At 36.2% G+C, this 24296-nt stretch overlaps 1 protein-coding gene across 1 annotated transcript in view; it reads left to right on the top strand.

Moving 5' to 3' along the window:
* Positions 1–24296, top strand: part of LOC131144792 (protein FORGETTER 1) — a 100395-nt gene that overhangs the window by 43568 nt on the left and 32531 nt on the right. Inside the window, exons 11-20 of the mRNA XM_058093654.1 lie at positions 6573–6701; positions 6829–6972; positions 7314–7413; positions 7493–7624; positions 12479–12549; positions 12624–12796; positions 12922–13015; positions 18022–18119; positions 18225–18360; positions 18559–18665. Coding sequence (XP_057949637.1) covers positions 6573–6701; positions 6829–6972; positions 7314–7413; positions 7493–7624; positions 12479–12549; positions 12624–12796; positions 12922–13015; positions 18022–18119; positions 18225–18360; positions 18559–18665 — 1184 coding nt within the window. The remainder of the gene's footprint in view (positions 1–6572; positions 6702–6828; positions 6973–7313; positions 7414–7492; positions 7625–12478; positions 12550–12623; positions 12797–12921; positions 13016–18021; positions 18120–18224; positions 18361–18558; positions 18666–24296) is intronic.

The following is a 24296-nucleotide window of genomic DNA, read 5'->3' on the forward strand; positions in this document are numbered from 1 at the left end:
AGCCAACCAATAAATACGTGCTTTGGGGTACTGAAGGTGAAATGCGCAGCAGAATAGCAGGTTCCTTCAGGGTTCTTAAGCCTTACATAGTTCTAGGCAGAGGTAAAGGAGTGAAGACCAGATATGGGAATGTTCCAAGTAATGGAGTCTCACAGCTGGTTTAGGACAGAAATTCAGCAAGAAGGCAGAATCAAGTGGCTGATGCATTAAGTCGGAAAGAAGAGGAGGGCTATGTTACAGCTATTACTCAATTGGAATTAGTTTCATAGATTGCATTTGGGATCCTGCAAAGACTGGTTCTGAATTCAATAGATTCTAACATTACTCTAAGGAAGAATGTGATCCTAAACGATTAAGGAGCTGGATGACGAGGATCTTAGAGGGGATCTTAATGGAGAGAACAGGTCCAGAAGACTTGCTCTCGAAAAAGACCTAGCCGAAGTCATCAATTCTGAGGGAATCACATGGAGACAGAAATCTAGGGCTCTTTGGTTGAATGAGGGTGACAGGAATACAGGTTCCGCCCGCCCCCCCAAGATGCTAATGCGCACGTAGATTCAACATGCCAACAAAGGTAGAAATGCAGAGCGAGCTCCTTGTGGAAGAATGGAAATTAAAAGGGGAATTTGCAGTTTCTACAGGAATCACTGATTGGGAGTCCTGGAGACCAACAGTAACTGGCATTTTGTTAAAAAAACTGAGCTTTTCCATGGCCTGGTGGCTCGAGTGGCTTTCTAAGGAAGAGAAAATTGTTCTAGCCCTCAGAGCTGCAATGGGGACAAAGCCCCTGGTCCTGATGGCTTTAACATGACATTCTTTCAAAGCAACTGGGACATTCACTTGCATAGATCAGGTAGATTTCTGTCCAGCATTAACTCAACTGTTGTCTCCTTGATCCCTAAAAAAAAAACGGGGCCTTTAAATATCTAAAATATTTTTGTACTATCAGCCTTGTTGGCAGCTTGTTTAAACGCCTCTCCAAAGTCCTCGCAGCTAGACTCAAATTAGCTATTTCAGAAGTCATTGGGAAACACCAGCATGCTTTTGTTGTGGGCAGGCAGATTGTGGATGCTGCCCTTATTGCAAACGAGTTGTGGATGCCTACATTAAGGGTGGAAAAAGAGGAGCGGTTTGTAAGCTTCATATGGAAAAGGCGTTTGACCGTGTGAAGTCGAATTGTTTGCTTTATATCTACAGGAGAATGGGTTTTTTGGAAATCTGGTGCAGCTGGGTCTGTCTATGTGTCTCTATTCCCTTGTTCTCAGTGCTCGTAAATGGCTGCCCTGCAAAGTTTTTCTGATCTTCACATGGTTTGAGTCATGAAGGAGACCCCCTCTCTCCCTTTTGTTTATCATGGTTATGGAAGTTTTGAGCCATATGATAATCAATGCCAATGAGCGTAGCCTGCTCAAGGGACTTAGCATCAGAAGGAGTAATTTTAGTATGGTAATCTCCTACCTCCTTTTTTCAGATGACACTATCACTTTCTATGAGGACTGAACAAGGCCTTAATCTTTTAGTTGCATCCTACTCGGGTTCGAAGCAGTCACAGGCTTGAAAGTGAATTTGGGCTAAAGTGAAGTCATTCCGATGGGGCCTTGTGAATGTGGGCCTTTAGTAGTGGGCTTTTAGGCTGAAAATTTGGAGCTTTTCCGATTACTGATCTTGGTCTCCCATGGAGCCAAGTTCAAAGATAGGGGAGTTTGGGACCCTCTAACTGGAAGATTTGGAAGAAAACCGGCTGGTTGGAAAATGAATTATCCTCCAAAAGATGGCAGACTCACGCTCATTAAAGTACACTCTATTTTATTTATGTCTCTTTTTCCTGAGTCGAGTGCCATTGTCAAGAGACCAGAAGGTATTCAAAGAAGATTCTCACGGGGGAACAGGGGTGAGGAATCTAAATATCATCTAGATATTTAAACAACCCATGCAAAATGGAGCTGTAGGCCTTAGATCTCTTCTCAGTTTTAATGAGGCACTTTTGGGAAAGTGGTTTTGGAAGTTCATGATTGAGAAGAAGTTTTATGGAGGGAAGTTATTGCTACTAAACATGGCCTCCATCACAATGGCTAGGCCTTAAAATAGGTGACCAAAGACCATGGTACAAGTGTTTGAAAATTCATCAGGAGAGGGTAGGAGAATATCTACTTATTTATTTTCACGTGGGGAATGGGGAGGATGTGTTTTTTTGGCAAGATATTTGGTGTGGTGAGTCCCAGCTCAGCTCTTAATACCCTTCTATCTACAGGCTTGCCTGTGATAAAGTTGCCCTCATTAGCTAGCACCTAAAGTTTGCTAATCAGGGGACAATCTAGAATGTTCCCTTGATTAGGTGTGTTTTTGATTGTGAGGTTGATACTTTGTGACAAATTTCTACAGTGGCCTCTACAAAATTCAGTGCCAGGCCACCTCCAATAAGCCCAAGTGATCCTTGAGCAAAGATGAAAAGTTCAGTGTCTGATTTTATTATAAAAACCATTGCAACTTGGCAGAATGCAGCAACAATCCCCCTTGGAAGCTCATTTTGAAAATAGCAGCCCCCTCTTCTAAGGCTGCCTTTTTTTTCACGTGGGAGGCTACCCATGGGGAGATCGTTACTTCTGACAATCTTCAGAAAAAAGGCTGATCTCTTGTGAACAGGTGTTTTCTTTGCCTTGAGGAGGCTGAATTGGTGGAGAACATCCTTCTGCACTATTCTCAAACCAGAAATTTAGGAACTTTGCCTGTTTCCACGGTCAAGCAGAAGTGGGTCACTCCGGCTTTGGTGGGGGTGAGATTTGGGCTTGGAAAGGGATCCACTATAACAAGTTCAGGAGGGTTAGTGTTTGGGTGGTTCGGAGGAAAAGGAATAGAAGGACAATTGATGGAACGGTTTCAACTATGCAGGCTGTTAAGGAACAGTTGGATATCCGTGATCTCTAATTGGCAAAATGGGCTGCCTGGGAGGGAAATTTGTGTTAATCCTTTTTCTTGATGCTTTATAGTGACGCCTTGACGGTCATATATATATTTGTTCGTTGTTTCCATTGTACTTGATTAGCATCCCCATGATGCCCTTGTCTCTCTTTTAATAATATGCCTCTGCTGATCAAAAACAAAATTTGCAAATGAGAATCAGGGGTCATCTCATCTTCTTCGAAATCCAAGTCCCATTAGCCAATCTATGAAAAAATTTTGTATTATGATCACCTTCTTTTGCCCACTTAAATTTAGTGTTTTTCCTCGAATTCTTCATTTCCTTAAAAATTGTGTCCTCCAGCTCATTGTGCAATGAAACCCATTTAGCCTCCTGGCCTCCCTCACTCACCAATAGACTAACACCTTCCTATTTTCTACTAAAAAATTTTCAACCCGCCCAAAATGACAGCCTTCTTTATCCTAATATCCACAAAAACTTTCCTATTCCAAATCTTCAAAGCCCCCTTAAGGCGCTTAAGCTTCCTTATGAGCCTAAAACCTTCCCAACCCCTCTCCAAAGCCTCACTCCAAGAATTTCTCACCTTAGAAGCAAAAGAATCATGATCAAGAGACATATTCTCAAACCGAAAGAGAGAGGGGCCCCACTTCACCTTTTAAGATTCCAATAGAAATGGGAAAAGGATCAGATGCTGTTCTAGATGAAACAATTTAGGAAAGATTAGAGATCTCATCCTCCTACCCACTACAAGACAAAAAACCATCTAACCGATTAGCAGCAGCCGTCTCCTCACCCACAGACCAAGAGAAAAGAGCATTACCCAAGGGCAAATCCATCAACCCACCATCCTTAATAAACCTATCCAAATTCTGCATGCTCAAAGAAAACCTACATCCCCCTTTTTTCTCCTCGGGAAACCTAACAACATGAAGGTCACTGCTACAGTCCATCTAGCGGAACAAAAGCCGAAACCACATTAAACTCATCGCAGGGAAAAAAAACAGAAAATTGGGTCTTAGGAGATCATAAACGGATGTAACCTACCAATGACCTCTACCGTTACACCTACCCTCCCAAACATTCTTAACCAGCCACCCCTCTACATTCTCTAATTTAGCTTCTTGAAGTAAAACTAAATCAGGAGAATGCCTAATCAAAACTTCCTGAATCAACTTTCTTACATCCCCTAAACCCCTATGTTAAGGAAATTGCCTAGACAAAGGCAAATTCACTGGAAGCAAATAAATGCAAGAAATCATGCTTCCTCTCTTCTTCTCTTCCTCTATGTTATTTCATATTCTGAATTTCATCAACCTAAAATCCCAACTAATGAGCTTCATAACTTAACTCTCTTTTCCCCCTTACCTTCTCCTCTAACCCCATTCCCCCCTCCCCCAAACACACACACAATTCGTAGGAATCACCTTCACCTCGTGACCTTAGGGACTCACTAGCTTTAAATCCATATCTTCTAGGAGCTTTTGCAGGTCTCTTTTGTCTCTATCACTCCCCAGAGGACTAATAGCAATGGTATCTCCCTTAGAGGGGGCCCCTCCATGGCATACCACATTTTTAGTAAAATTAGGAATGATTGGGAATGGGAAGGATACCTCTTTGAGAATAAGAAGTTTTTGGATGCTCAAACGAAAGCACATCTCATCATTAATCCCCTAACAAAGTCTCAATAGACATGGAATCTCGACGAATGTCAATCAGATTCGGCTCAAGATCAGAAACGATGGCCAAAGATCCCACTTCAACCAAATCTATTGCTTGATTTTCCATGTTCCTCAAATGGTGAACACTACCCTGTGCTTCTAGCGTGATTATCATCCATATCAATTTAATTCTCATCCAACAGTTGTTCTAAAAGCAAGCCTTTTTCAAATTCACACATATTTACCATTTCTTCATCAGAATCAAAACCAAAATTCCCAACTGAACCAGAAATCTCCAAAGAATGCGACCTACCTCTATTTTCAGACAACAAAGAAGAAGGATCTCTTTTAATTGGAACGCTTGATCTGGCATTTTATCTCAAACCGCAAGGAGATTCAGAACCTATACTCTGTGTCCCAAATAACGTACTTCTCCAACCTTGTTCTTATGGACTTCAGCACTTAAATTAAGAACCAATGTGGACTTAACTTGATCCAGCTCACAAACCTTACCCGTACCCAAGCCTTCTGCATTCTTAGGGACCACAGCAACCATATCAGACTCCTCCGGGCCCAATTCCCATATCTTTCCCAGACCTGCATCTTCCTTGGGCTTAGTTAGCTTTTTCTTCTCAACCCATCAACTCACTACCCTTCTCTTGACAGGCCCAAGATCTTGAGACCCAATTAAATTAAACCCAAAACAATTTAAATTTAGATTCAATTTTGAATTTTAAAAATCACACCTACCAAATCTTGAGAAGAAGATGCTGAAACCAGTAAAATCTTACTGTTTGGTGCTAGCAGCCTTCATGGGAGGAATTTTAAGAGCATCGGCATAAGAAATCCCCAGCGGGAGCCTCTGCAAACTGCTAACTTTCCCTCCAACGTCATTGCTTCTCCAAACATTTGCTAAACCACAATCAGCACATTTGCACCCTAACTCACTAATCATCAGTCTTGAACCCTCAAAATTTTCAGAAGCAATCTCCTGAAAGCATGACAGAAAGCTTTCCAATTTGACGCTCCCACACCCTCAAGAATACAAACATAATGAGGACGATTCTGCTCTTTAAATATATCCAAGCACAAAAATGACCCCTTTCGTTTGACAAGAGTTTCAGGCTAAGTACTCCCCTTACTGACCTGGAAGTATTTCCTCCAAGATCCTTGATAAACCCTGCACCAAAATCAGATGAGATCAATTTCCCCAAAACCCACTGAAATTCATCAACTTTCAATAATAAAAACGACTAAAACCTTCCTGCAAATTCAGAAATGCAAAAGGACAAATTATCTAGATGATCTATGTTAATCACCTTTCTATCAGCCTTAAAAGTTTGATGCATAAAGAGAGTCTAATTCACAACTCCCCTGTAAAACGAACAAAAAACAAAAAATAAGTCTACTAAATCCATGCCAGTGAGAGGAAGATCCCTAATGAGGATACCATGAAGAGGATCACATCCTGACTGCAATTAGGAAGAAAGTCTCTCATCGGAGAAACAGCTTGCCAAGGCCATCGCTATTCGTCTTGTTTATTGTTAAAGATTTATAATTTATAGCGTATTTGTTGTTCCTCATGACTTTTTTAGAAACCTCGTATTTAAGAATATTTTGATCGGTACATGAGCAAATCACTAATCTATTGTAAGTACTGCATGTAAATGATAAGTCATATAATTTTTTATTTTTGATTGGTACCTAATGGGGGTAAGCTCATGATATTATCTTGCTGCCCATGACTTCTCGCCAACTTGGAAAATGTTTGTGAGAATAAATGAAAGAATCAGCTTGCTGGATGGAGACAAAAAAAAAAAAAAAAACCTTTATATAAATCTTTGAAAAATCTTGTAATTGGTGTGAATGGTAGATTCAGTATGGTTGCCAATATTGTAGATCTAATTCTAGTTTCTTATCAGAATTTAGGTTTAAGTTCCTAGGTATTCTACAGTAGCTCTCCAATTCTTTGTCCTCTGTCATATTCTTTTCAGGAAATGTATAAAAAGGCTGCAGAATTTTGGGCGGAGTTGAGGGTGGAATTACTAACAGCAAATGCGTATCTTTCTGACGAGAAACCTAACTCTAGTCAATTGTGGCGGGTATACTGGGCAAGCCACCAGGTAGTATGCTTGTTGTAATGGTTAAATGTGTCTGTTTGCATCTAAAATTTCTCATATCCATTTTTGTGTTTTTCAGTTACTTATTAATTTTTTGCTGCCTCTTGTTTATCCATGCATGCTGTTGTAGCGTTTCTTTAGGCACATGTGTATGTCGGCTAAGGTTCCTGCTGCTGTAAGACTTGCCAAGCAGGCATTGATGGAAGACAAATGTGTGGTCATTGGTCTACAGAGTACTGGGGAGGCACGGACCGAGGAAGCTGTGACAAAATATGTGCGTCTGTCTAGTTTCCTGTTTTTGTTTTGTGGTGGATTCATTTTTTTATCCAATTTTTGAGGGCGGGCCTTGGATCAATGGTAAGGTTGCTCCTTTACAACCAGTTAGTCATGGGTTCAAGTTCAAGGAAAGTGCCTCTCTGCATAAAAGCAGGCGTAAGGCTGCATACACTGTGATGAACCTTCCCCGACCCTTGCAAAACAGGGAGCCTTGTGGCCTGGGGATGCCTTTTTTTTTTTTTCTCTATTTTATTTTAATTTTTAAGTCGAGCTTATTATTTTTGGGCTTAATTTTTGTGTCATAATTAATTTTTAAATTCTTTTGATTGACTTTATTAGGGCTTTGAGCTAGATGATTTTATTTCTGGACCTCGTGAGCTGTTACTGAAATTTGTGGAAGAAAATTATCCTTTACCTGAAAAGCCTGAATCACTCGCTGGTACTTGCATGTTTTTAATTTAAGGCTATTTCATGTATTTACTTGCAGGAGTGGTGTTCACTTTCTAATTTTCTTATAGGAGAAGAAAGTGTTAAGGAACTTCAAAGAAAGAGGCACTCAGCGACACCTGGTGTTTCACTTAAGGGGAGAGTTAGGAAAATTACAAAATGGAATGCTGCAGCTGATGGTGAAAGTGATGAAGAGTCTGAAAGTGAGTTTTTTTTTTTCCCCCTAATAACACATTTATTAACGCATGGGGATCCTCTATCCCTATTTTATTTGTCCTTGTGGTGGATGTGTTGAGTAGGATAGTAGATAGGGCTGTAGATAGGTGATAGTGAGGGATACTAAGGCAGGGAGGAGGAGGTGATTTTTCCCATTTGCAACTTGTGGATGACACCATTTTTTTTTATAGATGATCATGTTGTTGACCTCCTTGGCTGGGTGTGGTGTCTTAGATTGGCCTTTGACTTATTTAAGAGCCCTTGGGAGGGAAGCCTCGCTAATAAGCTCTCTGGGATGCTGTGGTATCTAAGGTGGGCTAAGAGGTTGGATGAGTGGAAAGGTGCTTTTGGGGGGCTGTAGCACCCTCATACAGCTAGTTTGTCCACCACTTTATTTTTTTACCTGTATTTATGATTCCAGGAGACAGTTCAAAAGCTTGAGATGATTATGAGAGATTTTCTTTTGTCAGGTGTAAGGAGAGGAGAAATCATTTGGTTTTAGTGGGAGGTGGTGTTTAGATCTAAGGAGGAGGGAGGGCTGGGTTGGTAATTTGGTGTCTAAAAAACACTGTTCTTCTGGGCAAATGGTTGTGTTGGTTTCCTGTAGAGGCAAATGGTTCTTCTAAAAAGTAAGTTTGGCTTGCTGGGGAATTGGTGGGATGTTAATTTGGGGCTTAGATGCTCACTCATCTGAGAGTCCTTGGAGGTTTATTTCGTGGGTTCACCCTTTCTTCATTCCCCTAATAAAGTTTCATTTGTGATGAGGTAAACATATCTGCTTTTGGAAAGATGTTTGTGTTGAGGTGCTGTTTTTTCATGTTCTTTTGCTTGTTTTTATCTTCTTTCTTCTCATCATAATGATGCCATTTTGTCCTTTCTTATTCATGAAGGTAACACATTTTCTTGGGATTTTATTTCAGAAGGTGCTGGATGAGCTTTTTTCTTTGCCTTTTGTGCAGGAGGGTGGTCATATCTCTAGTGGAGTGATGGTAGGATGTGGTTTTGGGATTTTCTACGGAATTATTCATAGAAGTCCTTTTTCCTCATCTGGTTATGGTTGATGTGTTTTTTCCTCTTTACCATTGCATTTGGGAGGCTAAATCCCCTTCTAAAGTTAATAAAGTTAACATCAGCAATTTGCTGCAGAGTGGCAGGCATTCTAAGGCTTTGTCTCCAGATGCAGTTTTCTTGTGTTTGAGTAGTTCAGGGAATGTTCCCCATTTGTTTCTACACTGTTCATTTTCTGGTAGCCTGTGGAATATATTATTTTGAGTTCTTGGATGAAATGTGGGTGTTTCCTTCCAAAGTTGGTGGAGGAGCTCTCAAAACTTTCCTTTTGTTGGTTTTGGGAAGCAAAAGGAGGATGGGAGTTTGTGGAAGTGTGCACTGTGTGCTTTTTTATGGGGAATTTCATTGGAGTAGAATGATGGAATATTTTATGGAAAGAGACAGTTTTTAGCATTATTTTGGACAGGGTGAGGTAATTGGCATTTGTTTGAGCCTATAGTGCAGGTTGTTTTCAAGGGCTGCTTGGGTGACATTATTGATTCAATTGTGTTTTTCATTTTTCTTTCAATTTGTTTGAGGATGTCCTGTCCACCTTTATTGTTTCCTTCTATCTTTGTTGTCTCTAATGAAGTTTCGTTTTTCCATTTGGAAAAAAAAAAGGAGAGAAGGTATCAAGAGAAGTTGGTCAAACGCAATGCTCCCCTGAGACTTTGAAACTGATTGTTCCAAATAGCTCATGAAAAAGGAATAATGCAGTAGAAGATAAGAACAAGTCTCTCTGCTCACTAACAATGAGCACAAACATCAAGAGATAGTGCGTGTGCATGTGTGCATCTATACATCTATCACTTTCATTCACAAATTAGTTATTGTTTCTTTTCTCTCGTTTGACCTATGGTCTTCCTGCATTGACATTTAATCTTCTTCCTCTCCATGGAGGTTTTACATTTTGATTTTGACTAAAAGTTCAGGATTTCAAAAATGTGGAAATTCCATCATTCTATGAATCTATATTGATTTCAATATCAATTTGAAAAATGATTTAAAATCAGCTTTAGAATGTTAAAATTTTTATGAATCTCTAAAAATTGTAAATAGGGATAATAATCATTATTTACAGCAAATCTGGCAGGAGATGCATAAATGACTAGTTTATGATTCATAAGCATACAGTAAGAGTAGTATGATTTGTGGGAGAAAATTTTTAAGATAATAAAGCAAATATATTAACAAGAAGACATTTTACAATGAAATGAGGATAAGAAATCCCTCAAGAAAAAAAAAACAAAAGAAACAAATGACATCAAAGCTGCCTTCCAATCCCTTTGAATATTAGACAGCAAAAGAACCCCCAAAACCCCAAAAGAATTAGCCTGAAAAGAAGCAAGAAAAATAGCTTTCTGCCGAAGCAATCTTGGAGAAATCTTTTGATTTTTAAAAATTCCAGCATTCCTTTCTTGCCAAAGCAACCACAGGATTGTAAAAACAAGTCCCAAAATATCCTTTCTCTCTCCTTCTTCCCAAAACCCCATAACTTCACCTACAAAATATCTTGAATTTTAGCTGGAGCAACCCAAACCTCACCAAAGTACAAAAACAAATTGTTCCACATGCATCTTTCTGCCTTACAATGAATGAACAAATGATTAATAGTCTCATTAGACTCATTGCACAGCATACAAATTTCTGGACTAATAGCTTTATAATGCCTCCTTTTTTGTAGCATATCATTTGTGTTGATCTTGTTAAGAATTAAAGTCCAAATGAAGGCCTGGATTTTAAAAGGAATGTTTGCTTTCCAAACAGCTGTGTAAGAGGAAAGGGCTAGGACATGTGGATTTAATGAGATTGGAAAGAAAGACTTTGAAGAGAAAGACATTGAAGTGTCGCCCAATCCAAGGCCTTGTATCCCTTCGCAAATTTGGCATGAAAGAATCCAGCACGCCCAATAGAAGAGTTAACTCACCAACCTCTCTTTCAGAGAGACTTCTAAAGAAAAAAAAATCCCCAGAAAGGGAGCCCCCCTCAAAAGAATAAAAAGCTGAAATGAGTGTATTGTGAACAGTGGAAAGTCTAAACAGACGTGGCACCAATGGCTCCAATGAGACTTACCAACCCAAATGTCCTCCTAGAATTGAATTTTATCCCCAATACCTGCTTTAAAATGAGTGTGGAATAAAAGTTCTGACTTAATATAGATGTAATTTATAAATCAAAGAAATATCATTTCAATCTAGTCAATTCATTTAGATGAATATTAGAATAAAACTGTATAATTAGTCTATAAGCTTAATATTGAATTAAATTCCAAAAAGGAATAAAATCTTTTTTATCCTTATCTAGTTAGAAATTTACAAAATCTTAGAAGTTATCGTAAAAAATGTTGGTAGTTGGTTGGAAAGGAATGCTAGGATATTTTCTAGAAAGAAGTTGTTAAGGGATCGCCTTTAGTACATAGTTCATTATTTGGCTTCTCTTTGGGCTTATAGTGCAGGCTGTTTTAAGAGTTGCTGTTTTCAAGATGTTTACTGAGAGAGGGTGGCTTTATTAAGTTGATGCTGTTTTTTTTTTTTTTTTCCTTTTATTTTTTTTGATAATTGCTTGTTCTCCATCATTATATTTGCTACTCTTTTGTTGCCTCAATACAGCTTCTTTATATTATACATACACACACACACACACACAAACACACACACACACACACACACACACACACACATATATATATATATATATATTTGTATATATGCACGTAATTTATGCATGGCAGTCTAAGACACTTATTTTATCTAAAAAACTATTAGATTACTGATTTGTAAATTAATCTAACATGTTTGTCTTTATTCACAATGTAATTTCGTTAATTAGATGAGAAATATTGCCAGTTTACTTAATAAAACCAGAATTACTTTCTTGTAAAATGAATGACCAATACAAAAATTGTGGTTGAAGAAATTTACAAAATAAGGTTGTTTATTATGCAATATTGCTAAATAGAAGGTGTGTTATAAAATATGATTAGATTTTCAATTGAACAAAGACAATTTCAAATAACCCAACAAAAATTTAATCAAATCTTTTATCTTACATGGCTTATGCTACAAAATGAAATTGGTCTTTAAAAACTTCTCCTTTAAAATGCATTAAATTACATCTAAAACTAGTGATTTTTTTAACATGAAATTCATTCATAAATTATCTAATCCTTAAAATTTCCATCAATGTTTTGAGTGCAAAATTTTAGTCCATTGAGTTTTGATATTTGATGCTGTGAAGCAATATTTCACTTTTAGAGAAAAAATTTTTTTCACAACCAAAATTTTGAGTAACTTTGTTGATATTCTGTAATTTCAAAAATTTTGTACGATTTGTGAAATTTCAAAGAAAATTTTGTAAAATGACAATTTGCTTCCTATTGTGTTTTGATGGTTGAAAGTGGAAAACTAATGGAAATTTCAACAATTCCATTGAAAATTCAAAGCAGGACGTCCATTAGTATCATATCTTTCTTTGACTATCATGGCAGTTGTTCATTAGATCTTACTATTTGTCTCCATGACATTCTGGAGTCAGTTAGGATTCTTCACCATCTTGCCTGTATTCTTTCTCATTGTTTTTTCCATATGTTGTCTTTGTTTTGGCTTTTTTTTTTTTTTTTTTGTCTTTCTTTTTGTGCTTTCACTTTTCTATGCTGTAGATTCTATAAATCTAATTTTTCATATGTTGGTTATAAATTGCTGTTTGCATATCTGGTGAAAAGGTATTCATGTAGTTTTAACCCCAATTAGTTATGACCTAACTTGAGTTATTAACTTTCTATGGTGTTGATGCAGCTGATTCTGAACATGAATCCACTGAATCTGATGATGAGTTCCAAATATGTGAGATCTGCAACACTGAAGAGGTAATCTCTTTCTGCAATTTTAAGTGGCTGGAGCATATCCACTATGTTACTAGCCCTTGCATTGTTAAATGCAGGAAAGGAAGAAGCTACTTCAATGTTCCTGTTGTGGCCAATTAGTCCATTCTACATGCTTGGTCCCACCTATTATTGATTTGGTAAATGAAGATTGGTCATGCCATTCATGCAAGTTAAAAACAGATGAATACCTGCAAGCAAGACATGCCTATTTAGCAGAACTTTTGAAGAGGTTTTTTTTTTTTTGATAATTTTTTTTATTTGTAAATTTGAAAAGTTCTTGTCTTTCCATTTAAAGTTATATTTATTATTTTTTGCTTAAAATGGAAATACTTGTCCTATAAAACTTGGTATTAGGTATGAAGCAGCTATGGAACGTAAGTTGAAAATTTTGGAGATAATTCGATCTTTGGATCTTCCAAATAATCCTTTGGATGACATCATTGATCAGGTGGGGGCTACATGAGCTAATCATTTTCTTTTTCTTCTTCATTTAAATTCTGTATGTGTATGTGTTTGTTTGCTTGTTTGTTTGTTTGTTTGTTGAGTACATAGCTATGCTCTGACCAAATATTGTGCATGCTGTAATTATTGATGGAGATTTCATTCTTTTAGAAACTTCTTTAGATGATTCATGTTAAAAAATATGATGTGATTATTGTCGAAAGCTGGGGGTTTCCCCCTGTGCTTTTGAATAACTTTTTGCTTTTGAAAGAATATGACTACATGGATCCTTCACCATTTGTATGGTTAATATTTTTCATGGACATGATGCCTACAAAATTTTGTTGGTTAGTGTTGGTTGGTGTTGGTGCTCTGTCTTCTGTTTTATTTTTCCCATCTTTTATTCTTTTACATAGTTGTTGTCTTATTTAACGCTGAACTTTATTTGTCATGCACAGTTAGATTGTTGTTGTTTTTGTTGTTGCCTTGATATGCATTGCTGGCTCACAACCAAGTAGCTTCGGCTTCTAGATCTAGTGGTGACATAACATTATATTGTAACCGTGGTTGTAGCCTGCAAAATTCTGTTGGTTAGTCACGGTTCATTGTCTTCTGCTTTTATTATACACATTCCTGATTCTTTTACCGAGTTGCAGTCTAATTTAATGCTGAACCCAATTTGTCGTGATCAGTTAGGTTGTCGTTGTTTCCTTGATTTGCATCATTGGCCCACAACCTAATAGCTTAAGCTTCTAGATCTAGTGGTGACTAAACCTTGTATCATAGCATGGTTGAAGCCTCTGTTTACTCGGGTGAATCTCGAATTCTTTTTAGAGGCAGACAAATCTAATAATGTAATTTTTTATTCTTAAAATTGTGGAAAAGGTTGTCATCTTGCAAATAAAAAATTTTCAATACTGTTGATAAAAAAATAATCATAATTGAACATTTGAATGTGAACAAAAAAAAAAATATAATTGGCATTCTTGGAAAAAAAAAAAAATTCGGGACCTTTCAACATTCCCTGTTGGTAGACATTTGTCTATATATCCAATCTATATATATATATATATATATATATATGTGAGTGTGTGTGTATTTATATGTGTATGTATATGTATATGTCTATGTATATGTATATTGGCTTTAAATTTCGATAAAAGGGCATTGAGTGCTTGTTGATCCAAATACAGAAGAATTAAAAATATGGCACACTGATCTATACAAATAAGGTCAAGTATCAAATCCAAGAGTTCGTTCCATAAGCACCTAGCCAGAGGGCAATGAAGAAAGAAACGTGCATGAGCCTCACTACTGGCATAAAACATAACGCACTTTTCAAGGGAAAGAGTGAGAGTGAGAGAGAGAGAACTATATATGGGGTTCGAATCTGTAGCAGATTGTTGGTGTTAACTCTATCTAGAATGGTTGTCCACACAGAAGCCTTTACCTCTGAAGGAATATTAGCTTTACTCACCTTTTTCAATTGAGCTCAGGACAAAATGATCCCATTTCTTCATTTAGAGTAGACTCGGACGGTCCTTTACCCTCTTGGGATTTCCATTTCAGGAGAGCCTTGAATGATAGGGAAATTATTGAGTTATCTTCTTCATTGATTTTGTTGAATAATTGTAGGGTATCCTCTGAAATTGATAGCCGATATTGGTTGTTGGATTCTTCGGGAGTCTATTCTTGTAAATCTTTCTTTGATTCTTGGTTTGGACAAATTCCTATTTTCCTCTTTACAAGGTTATATGGAAGGTCAAAATTCCTCCTAAAATCAAAGTGTTTCTTCGGTTGGTTGAGCTTATTAGGATAAATACTAATGGCTTGTTGCAGATGAGGAGACCTTTAAAGGTTCTCCTTGCTGATATTTGTATGCTGTGCTTTAATTGTTCAGAGTCTGTTTCACACCTTTTCCTGCACTGTGATTATGTATGGAAGGTCTGGAACAAGTTTTTTAAATACTCTGAAGAAAGTTGGCTATGTCCTAGAGCAGCGGAGGAGTTCTTGGCAATTTCTTTTGTGGGGTTTGGGAGGAAGAAGGAAGGAATTGCATTATGGAATTGTGCTATTTGCAGTGTTTTGGGGCTTGTGGAAGGAACGTAATGTGTGTACATTTGCAGAAAAGAAGTTTCCATATTGGTTTTTGCCGGAAAAGATTCTGTTTATGGCTTCTTTATGGTGTATGGGCTTTGGAAATTTCAAGGGAATGTGTGTTTCAGAAGTTCATTTGGATTGGAAGTCTTTTTAAGGGCTTCTTGAGTTTTTGTCATTGGTTATTTTTTCAATTTTATTTTTGGTTTTCCTGAGGATTATAAGACTTCATTAAGGAGATGCCCTATATCCTGCTTGTAAATTCTATCTTTATCTAATGAATTTAATTTCCTATTTTAAAAAAAAAAAAACAGTGGAAATGAATGAAAAGACCAGTTTAGATGAGAATAAAAAGATTTAAAGGAGAAACATCAGAAGTATCCAAATACCAAATCCTAATATTCCCCAATGGGAATATCGAGAAGGTTCTACAAGGGGCTAATGCAAAAGATGAATTTTTCACAAGTGCACTAACTCCTACCTGTATGACTACATCATGACCAATGTAGGCTGCTACTATCTTTTTTTAAATCATGTTTGTGACATGTATTTCTCTTTGCCCTTCTTAACATGGCCATGTGTCACCACCATATTGAATGAACAATTTGTCTCTTTCTTATTAGTTGAAACTTGACATGGCATTTTCTGATTGGAAGATGACAGCTCACACACAGTTGGTTCTCCCTTATTAATTCCCCCAGTCATGCTTTAGTCATGGTCTTTTGTCACTTGAGCAATTGATATCTCTCTCTCTCTTTCACACACACACACACACTCACACTTATGCACGTGCATGAGCGCGCACACACACACCCCATCTTTAGAATCCCTTCAAATTCAGGTTCTCTTTTGCCATCAGAACTTCTTCGCCTTTCGCCCCTCGTGCCTGAGCTTCCTAGGGATTCTTTGGTTTTCCTATCTGGGCTCTGATCACAAAATCCATTGCTTGAATAGTTTTAAAAATCATTGCATAACAGCTGTCATAGTCCTTATGGCATCGGTGGCTTCTTATTCCATTGTTGGACATCTTGGAGGTCCTTATTGGCTGTTATGGCCCATTACCATTATTTGAAATCATTATCGACCTTTATGGGCTGCTATAGGCCCTTATATTATTAGATTGGCTGTGAATGGCTAAGTAACTGAAACAGGTTTTTGAGTTTTTTTTTCTTTGCATTTTCCCCCTCTTTCCCCTTAATTGAAGCTTAGAAACTTAATTTTAATTTGTTAATTTAAGTTCGTAATTTTTCTATAAAAAAATTGTTTTTTGTTTTATTTTCTCAAGCATTTAGTATGTATTCCTTTAATAAGTAGCATCCGAATGAACCTAAACTTTATCTGATTAAAATTAAATATTTGCATTTTGTAAGTCATTTGAATTTTATATTTTTGTGTTTTTCTTGCACCTAATTTGGAGAAAAATACGTTATGCTGCTATGCGTTTTTGTTCTTGTTTAATATATAAACATTCTCTCTTTCTCTCTCTCTTTCTCTCTAAATAATGAAAATGCATGCTTCTTCCCGCCAATAGTAACTAAAGCAATCAAAGTGATATCCAATACTTGTAGTATACATTATATATAGTTAATTAAAATATTCCTAAAAATTTAAAGCATTAGTATGTACAATTCTGAGATCAAAGCATGTGAACCTATATGTTTTAACAAGTTTGTGAATGCCAAAAAAAATGAATTCATGGACTTGGTATCCGTTACCATTCAGATTTTGATTCACGTTTTGAGTCTAATTTGACTACTACACTTGTGGGCGATCACCTTTAGATAAGCTATAATGAAATGCTATAATATTATTGAGAAGGAATATTACAAGCAAAGGAAGACAATAAATCTGCCTATGTAAAAAATAATGTGACCACGCATCATAGAAAAACACTCTCCCATTAATGATTCTAGTATTTTGTTCCAATCCAAAATTACTCTTCCTTCAACAAGTACAGTGTGCTTACTTTTTAGTTGTTGCTTCAAGAGTTTTCTACTCATTTTCTTGCAGTCTTCATTGCCAACTTGTGTTAGCTTTGAATTATGATGATTTGTTAGCGGGTGTCATCTTTTTTTAAAAAAATTTATTCTTGGTCAAGATATGTTTTTCCGCATTCTCTTGAAGTGTTTTGTCTCAAAAAAAAGAGAAAAAAGAATAGTACAAGATTGAATTAGTTTCTGAATTTTTATTTCCAAGGGCAGAGAATCTGTTAGGAATTTCCCAGCCATATCTGAAACATTCCCAGGTGATTATTCCTACATAATCAATATGTTTTCTTGGAACGATTTCTTGCTGTTGCTGAGTAAGTTTTGTCATCTTTCTCTGTAGATTGTTAATTTCATCTAACAGTGTCATGGTAGAAGTTCTTAATGAAGTTGTTATGTTTTCTTTTGCTATTTTTTCTTGAAATTATCTAAAATTTTATTTTGTATAAAATATGATGTTTTGTTCTCCTGTGCTTTGGTTATGTATTTGTCTTCAAAGCCTGGCTCAGGTTTGCATAGTGGAAGTCCTGCATTTTGGTTTTTTTGGAACTTAAAATGGTTTGAAGGTATATGGTTAGCATTTTGAAACCTAAGAGGAACTATATGGTGCATAAAACTTTTCGGATACATATCTGCAGAGAGGTATGCTGTTATTTTGCAAATACAAAAATAATAGAGCAAGGTAGAAGACAAGCAAGCCTAAATCGGTGCAATACACCTTTAATCTTTGTGTGTGCATGTTTTAGAAGTTCTAATAGAATAATATGTAATGAATGAGACTCTTGGCAGGGAAACTTTTATGTTTTGATTTGTGTCTTCACAAAGAACTCATGTTATCTTTTCAATGCATGTGTTCAAAGCTAATAATTTTGGCTTAATGATCAGCTGATACAACATCTGATGATGTTCAATTTATGTGATGCTTGTGCAGCTTGGAGGTCCTGACAAAGTTGCAGAAATGACAGGGAGGCGAGGCATGCTTGTTAGGGCCTCAAGTGGGAAAGGTGTTACTTATCAGGCACGGAACACGTGAGTTTGATATTTCTTTTTTCATCTCCATGTGCACAGCACTCATGTTTTTCTTGTGATTAACTGAGTGCTTATCTTATTTGCTTGGTTATTTTTACATTCCAGGAAGGATGTAACAATGGAAATGGTCAATATCCATGAGAAGCAACTGTTTATGGATGGGAAGAAGTTGGTTGCTATTATTTCTGAAGCTGGATCTGCTGGTGTTTCTTTGCAAGCTGATAGAAGGGCTGTAAATCAGGTACGTCTACATGGTCCTATCCTTTGGCATGGTCTAAAGTTTAATTTTTCTGTGATTTTTTTTTGGTCAATGCACGTTAAGAACTGCATTTGTAATCTGGAGTATTTAGTTATATATTCTGGTAGATCAAATGCTTTCTAACTAAGTTTACACTTTTGCACATATAGTCATTTGTTCCTTCTGATTTTGTCATGCCAGAAAAGGAGAGTTCATTTAACTCTAGAACTTCCTTGGAGTGCGGACCGAGCAATTCAACAGTTCGGAAGAACTCATAGGTCAAATCAAGCTTCTGCACCTGAGTATAGGTGGATTTTCCATTATATCTCATGCTCCTTTCTTCTCATTGATTGCTGTTGCATTAGTTGTTTGTGGATGGACCTAGGTGGCTTACAAAAATTTAAACTAAAATAGAACAGAGCTGTGGCTGATCTTGTTTTGCTTTGGCTAGCTCATTGATAAGTGTTTGATTCAGAAGATTAGAACAATTTGTGGTACAATCCAGAAAGCTCTTGGAAAACAACTTATGGTTGGATTAGTTTTAGACAATATTCAGGCAATTGAATTTAGACCCATGCGCACACATGCCCCTCTCTCTTTATCTCTCTCTTTCCACACAAACACACGTACACATTTTTTTTTTTCCCAGTTTGCATGTGTCTAGGACCATGTTGGCAATGACACTCATAGCAAATTTTTTTCTCAATGCCTTGACCATTTTCTTTTTGGCTTTTGATTTTTCCTTCAGCTTAAACAAATCTCATTTCCTTATTGGTGCGTTTGTCGGTCTTCAATACACATGTATGACCTAGTTTGTTGGAGTATATGTCTTACTCACATCTGAGCCCCCTATAGGGGTCCTGGTTCGACAGCTTTTTAAGGAGATTGTTTTGTGGGTGCGTGCTTCATGGAAGTAATGAAAAGGAATGAATCGAATGATCAATCTTACTTATCTTTTATTATATTGTCCTTAAATGTTGTCAGTTCTAACTTCTCTCCCTCTCTTTAAGGCGAGTTTCTCCATTTGTTTCAACATTTTTCTCAGCTATCCTATCAAAATCATTTCCTTAACTGTCCAGATTTCAGTCACCAAACTTAATTAAAATTTTTATTTCTTTTTTTTTCTTTTGTTCTTTTGTTCTTTTTTATTTTTGCTGGAGGATTTATTGTCCTCTTTTAAGTTGTAAGTCGTCTTCTTTCTTAATACAAGTTCTTTTATTATGAAAAAAAAAAAAAAAACCTGTCCAGCATTTCATATTGTAAAGTTTTTCTTAAATGGTTTTTTTTTAGTTTCTTTTTTCTGGTTTTCCCAGAATTTTGACAGGATATGTCTTACTCTCCTCTTTGTAAATTCTTTTCTTATTAATGAAATCTCTTCTTTTGCTATCTATCTGTCTGTCTATCTATTCTTATTAATGAAATCTCTTCTTTTGCTATCTATCTATCTGTCTATCTATCTATCTATATATATATATATATATATATAAAATATTTTAAAGATTTTCTGGTCTTGTAGCACCCCTCTAAAATTTTCCTCCAAAATTGATAGGTGTTTTACAGCCATAGTGCTTTGTAAAAGTACTTTACCAATCACCTAATGCATTAATTTTTTGGCAATGATTAGGTAAACGACAAAAATGATCGTTCTTGTACTGACACTAGTAGGTCTAGAGACTCTTGGAGAGATTCTGATCTTTATGGACCAAGGACTTTTGAGGTGCTTGGGGGCAAATACTGTTTCCTGTAACTAGACTCGAGTGACAAAGCTGACAAGTTGGTGATGGTTTCCAAGCCGCACTAATGCTTACCATGGCCCCTATGGCTGATGAAAATGAGCTTTGGAAAGGGAGCTGATTCAGGCTTAAAAAATTGTATGCCCCCATTTGAAATAGTAACTGTAGAAAAGAAAAAGCTGATTATTAGTGTTTGTCTAAAAAGCCGTGGTCTTCTTAATGCTTCAAATTATAACTTTTAGAAGCTTCCTTTGAAAGCTAAATTTAATCATTTTAAAAGCTCAAAAAGCATCTAAGAGATGAGTTGCGTATTTGCACTCAACGTTTATTTTCAAAAAGGAGTTCATGCTCATCTTACTGTTGATGTATTCTTACTGATCTCGCTACTATTGTTCCGGTTTTTTTTTTTTTTTTCTTTTTTGAGGAGTTGTCCTCCTTATCTATATTGTACCATTCTGTAGTTGAAGTTTAGCTGCTCCTCTATAGTCCTTAGGCTCTTTTTCATGATCTAAAAACTATTTAATGTCAAATGGATGATAATATGAAACTGCTCTTTGACTTTCTTGTGAGGAGAACTCTTCTTGATTTGTGGATGCCAACTAGTTGTTTTGATGCTGTTCATTTTAACTGTCCTCGATCATATAAATAATTTAATCTGTATTTATTTTTTCTCTTGGGAACTTATCATTTTAATTCTTATGGATTCATAAACCCTTTCTCAGAATTTCTGTGAATCTGATAATATTAGATGTCATTCTCATTGTATTTAAAATTTCCACTAATTACCTGAACAAATTTCTTAAATCTTTTTGGCATAATACCAAATACCAACTGGTACTATGCATGTATTTATGTATGAAGTTGTATATATTTTTTTCATGCAAGTTGTAACCTGCTTCTAAGTCAATGATGTTCTCATAATTAAAGCAGCGTCAAGAATGTTTAGAATTCCTTACAAAATGTTGCTCAAAAGGCTTCATTATATGGAAATTGTAAACCCTAAAAAAATTAAGTTATGAATGAATGTGTTTGATAGGACTGAAAAGATGTGAAAGATGGTTGATGGTTTCTTTGTTGGTAATTAATGATATACGTGTAATGAATTGGTTAAAGATGTCATGCAGACAACTGGAAAACAAAAGCTTTGCTGAATTTGGTGAAAAATGATTAGGTGCATGATTCCATAAAAATGTGGCTAGAAATAGAATGGCAAAGAATTGCCCATGCAATGAACTTCTATTGTTGGGATAATATCTTTTAGGTGCCATCCATGAACCGTGCCATTATTTTCATTTTTATCCTCAATAAAACGCCAGGAAATCAATTAAGGTTTATTTAATGTCAGGGAAAGAAACCTTATGGTCTCGTTTCATTCCCACACTTTTCCTCCCCGGCCTAAAATCAAAGGCACAGGTTGATCTCTCTGGTTGAAGCTGCACTTATTTATTCATCTTGACATGTGGGAAGGTCTTACTCTCCTAGTGATGAAATTGTGATACATAATCAATCTTATTCTTTTGTTCATTACTAAAATGAACTGAATCCTAACAAATATTTATATTTCTCCTTTGAATTACTATATGTATGTATAAGCTCTTTCTGTGCTTTAAGCAATGCGATATTTTTCTTAACTGCTTCTTGTCAAATGATTGATAGGAATGGATTGCTAAGGTTTCCATGCATCTGATCCACTCGTACATCCCAGCCGTATGTCTAAGATCTCATTCAATAGATCCAACCCGGGTAGATAGAGGAGTTCATCCCTTGCTTCCTTTGCTCCATTTGCACCAAAGATCAAGAATTCGAGAAAGAAAGAAAGGGTGTGCACCCCCTATCACCTATATTGTCAGTCTTTACACACATTGACCATGGCAGCCAGGTTATCAATGATTCTACAATAGGTGGCTACTGGAAATCCCAACTTAGCCAATCGCTTCCAGGTTGGCATTAAATCTATCTCATGGCAGTGGCCTGGGGCTAGCCTGAAATTCAGGTCAAATACCTTATTTTATCTAAAAGTGTATACACAGATTACTAAGACTAAGACAAGAATCAAAATAGGGGCAAGCTATTGCAGGAATGGCGTGAGATAGGAACATATGTAAGTGTAAGTTTCCAGTCAGTGGAGCGGCTCTGGACAACTTTTCAACCTTCAGTCCAACTCCTATATATAATGTGTGTGTGTGTGTATATATATATATATATTATATGCACTCTGCCTGTATAGCACTAATTGCCCAATTATTTTTTACACACAGCTGGTCCCAAGCCCAGAAAAAGGAGTAGGGTTGCATCAGGTAGTTGACAACCAGCGTAAAACTTGCCAAATCTATATGATATGAACCCTTACCACATATTCACTAAGACATCCCCTACAAGCAATGCGTTGCACTTGCACCACTTGGCTGTAGCAAAAAATGGACAACGGTGGGCTAGGTAGGGTCTAGATGGGAGAGGGTTAAGAAAGTACAACTAGGATTAGATTAGCAACTTGGAATATAGGGACACTTAACATGCAAAAGCATGGAGATAGTGGATACAATGATTAGAAGAAAAATTAACATAATTTGCCTTCAAAGCTGAATGGGTAGGGAAGAAAGAAAAATTGAAAAATCAGGATTTAAATTTAGGTATACTGGAAAAGGAAAAATATAGAAATGGAGTGGGAATCATTGTAGACAAAGACCTAAAAGGTAATGTGGTAAAAAAAAAATTAAAAAGGGGATAGGATCATAAAAATAAAGACAGATTTAGGCTCAGAGATAATAAATGTCATTACTGCAGTTGCTCCCAAACTAGGCTGAACAGAAAACCTTAAAAGACCATTTTGGAAAGATATGGATAGTATTATACAAGAGATTGCAAATTCTGAAAAAACATTCACAGGAGTTGATTTAAATGGACACATTGGAAAGGATAATAAAGGTTATGAGAGGATTCATGGAGATCATGGATATGGAGATAAAAATGAGATGATTTTAGATTTTTCCATGTCTTATGATCTTGTTATAATGAATTTCTACTTTAAGAAGAAAGAAGAACGCTTAGTAACCTTTAAGATTGGACAAATAAAAGCCAAAGAATTTTTTTCTTAACTAGGAGAGATTGTTTATCTTGTAAGCATTGAAAAGTTATCTTAGGGGAAAGCTTGTCTTCACAACATAGAGTTCTAGTATTAGATATTTGTATGAAGATTTGGAACAAAAAGAGCGACATAACCAACACAAGAGAATTAGGTGGTGGAATATGAAAGGAGAAATTGTAGTAGAATTAGAATAAAATGATCCATGAGGGTCACTAGACAATAGGAGGTAAAGTAGATGCGGACACTTTGTGGAATGGTATAGCGAATTCTATTAAAAACATAGCAAAAATGATTTTAGGTCCAAAGGAAGAGTCTCGAATAGCAAAGAAAGCTGTGGTGGGACCAAGATGTCCAAAAAGCAGTTAAGACAAAGGAATTTGGTATAAAACATGGAAAATTTGTTGAAATATGGAAAACTTTGAGAAGTATAAAGAGGCTAGAAAAGAGACAATAAAAAAATAATAAAAAAAATCCATTAGTGAAGCTAAACATAGAGTTTATGATAATTTAGATGATAGACTGGATACAAAAGAAGGGAAAAAGACATATAAACTAGTTAGAGCTAGAGAAAGGAAGCGCAATGATCTAGGTAATGTAAAATGTATAAGGATGAGAATGAAAATGTCTTGGTAAAAGAAGACCAAAAAAAAAATAATGATGAAGATACTTTAATAGTTGTTTAATGAAAACAAAATTGAAAGCTTAAACCTATTAGTGACAGATGAGGAAAAGACTAAAAGGTTGTGATTTTTTCACAAAAATTAGAGTCATTGAAGTTAAGATGGCTTTAAAATGAAAAGCTTGAAAGCTATAGAACTAGACAACATCTCTATTGAAGTTTGAAAATTCCTAGGGGATAAAAGAAGTATATGGTTAACTAATCTATTCAACACTATCATTAAAACCAAAAAAATGTCAAAAGAATGGAGAAAAAGCACATTAATAAATATATATCTAAAAGAAATAAAGGTGATATTTAAAATTGTAGTAACTATGAGGAACTAAATTTATGAATCATGCGATGAACCTGTGGAAAAGAGTAATTGGACCACGCATAAGAATAAAAACGAGTCTCAGAGAATTAATTTGGTTTTATGTCTGGGAGATCGACAGCAGAAGCC

This window comes from Malania oleifera, chromosome 12, assembly GCF_029873635.1.
Source record: "Malania oleifera isolate guangnan ecotype guangnan chromosome 12, ASM2987363v1, whole genome shotgun sequence".
In the NCBI taxonomy this organism is placed as follows: domain Eukaryota; kingdom Viridiplantae; phylum Streptophyta; class Magnoliopsida; order Santalales; family Ximeniaceae; genus Malania; species Malania oleifera.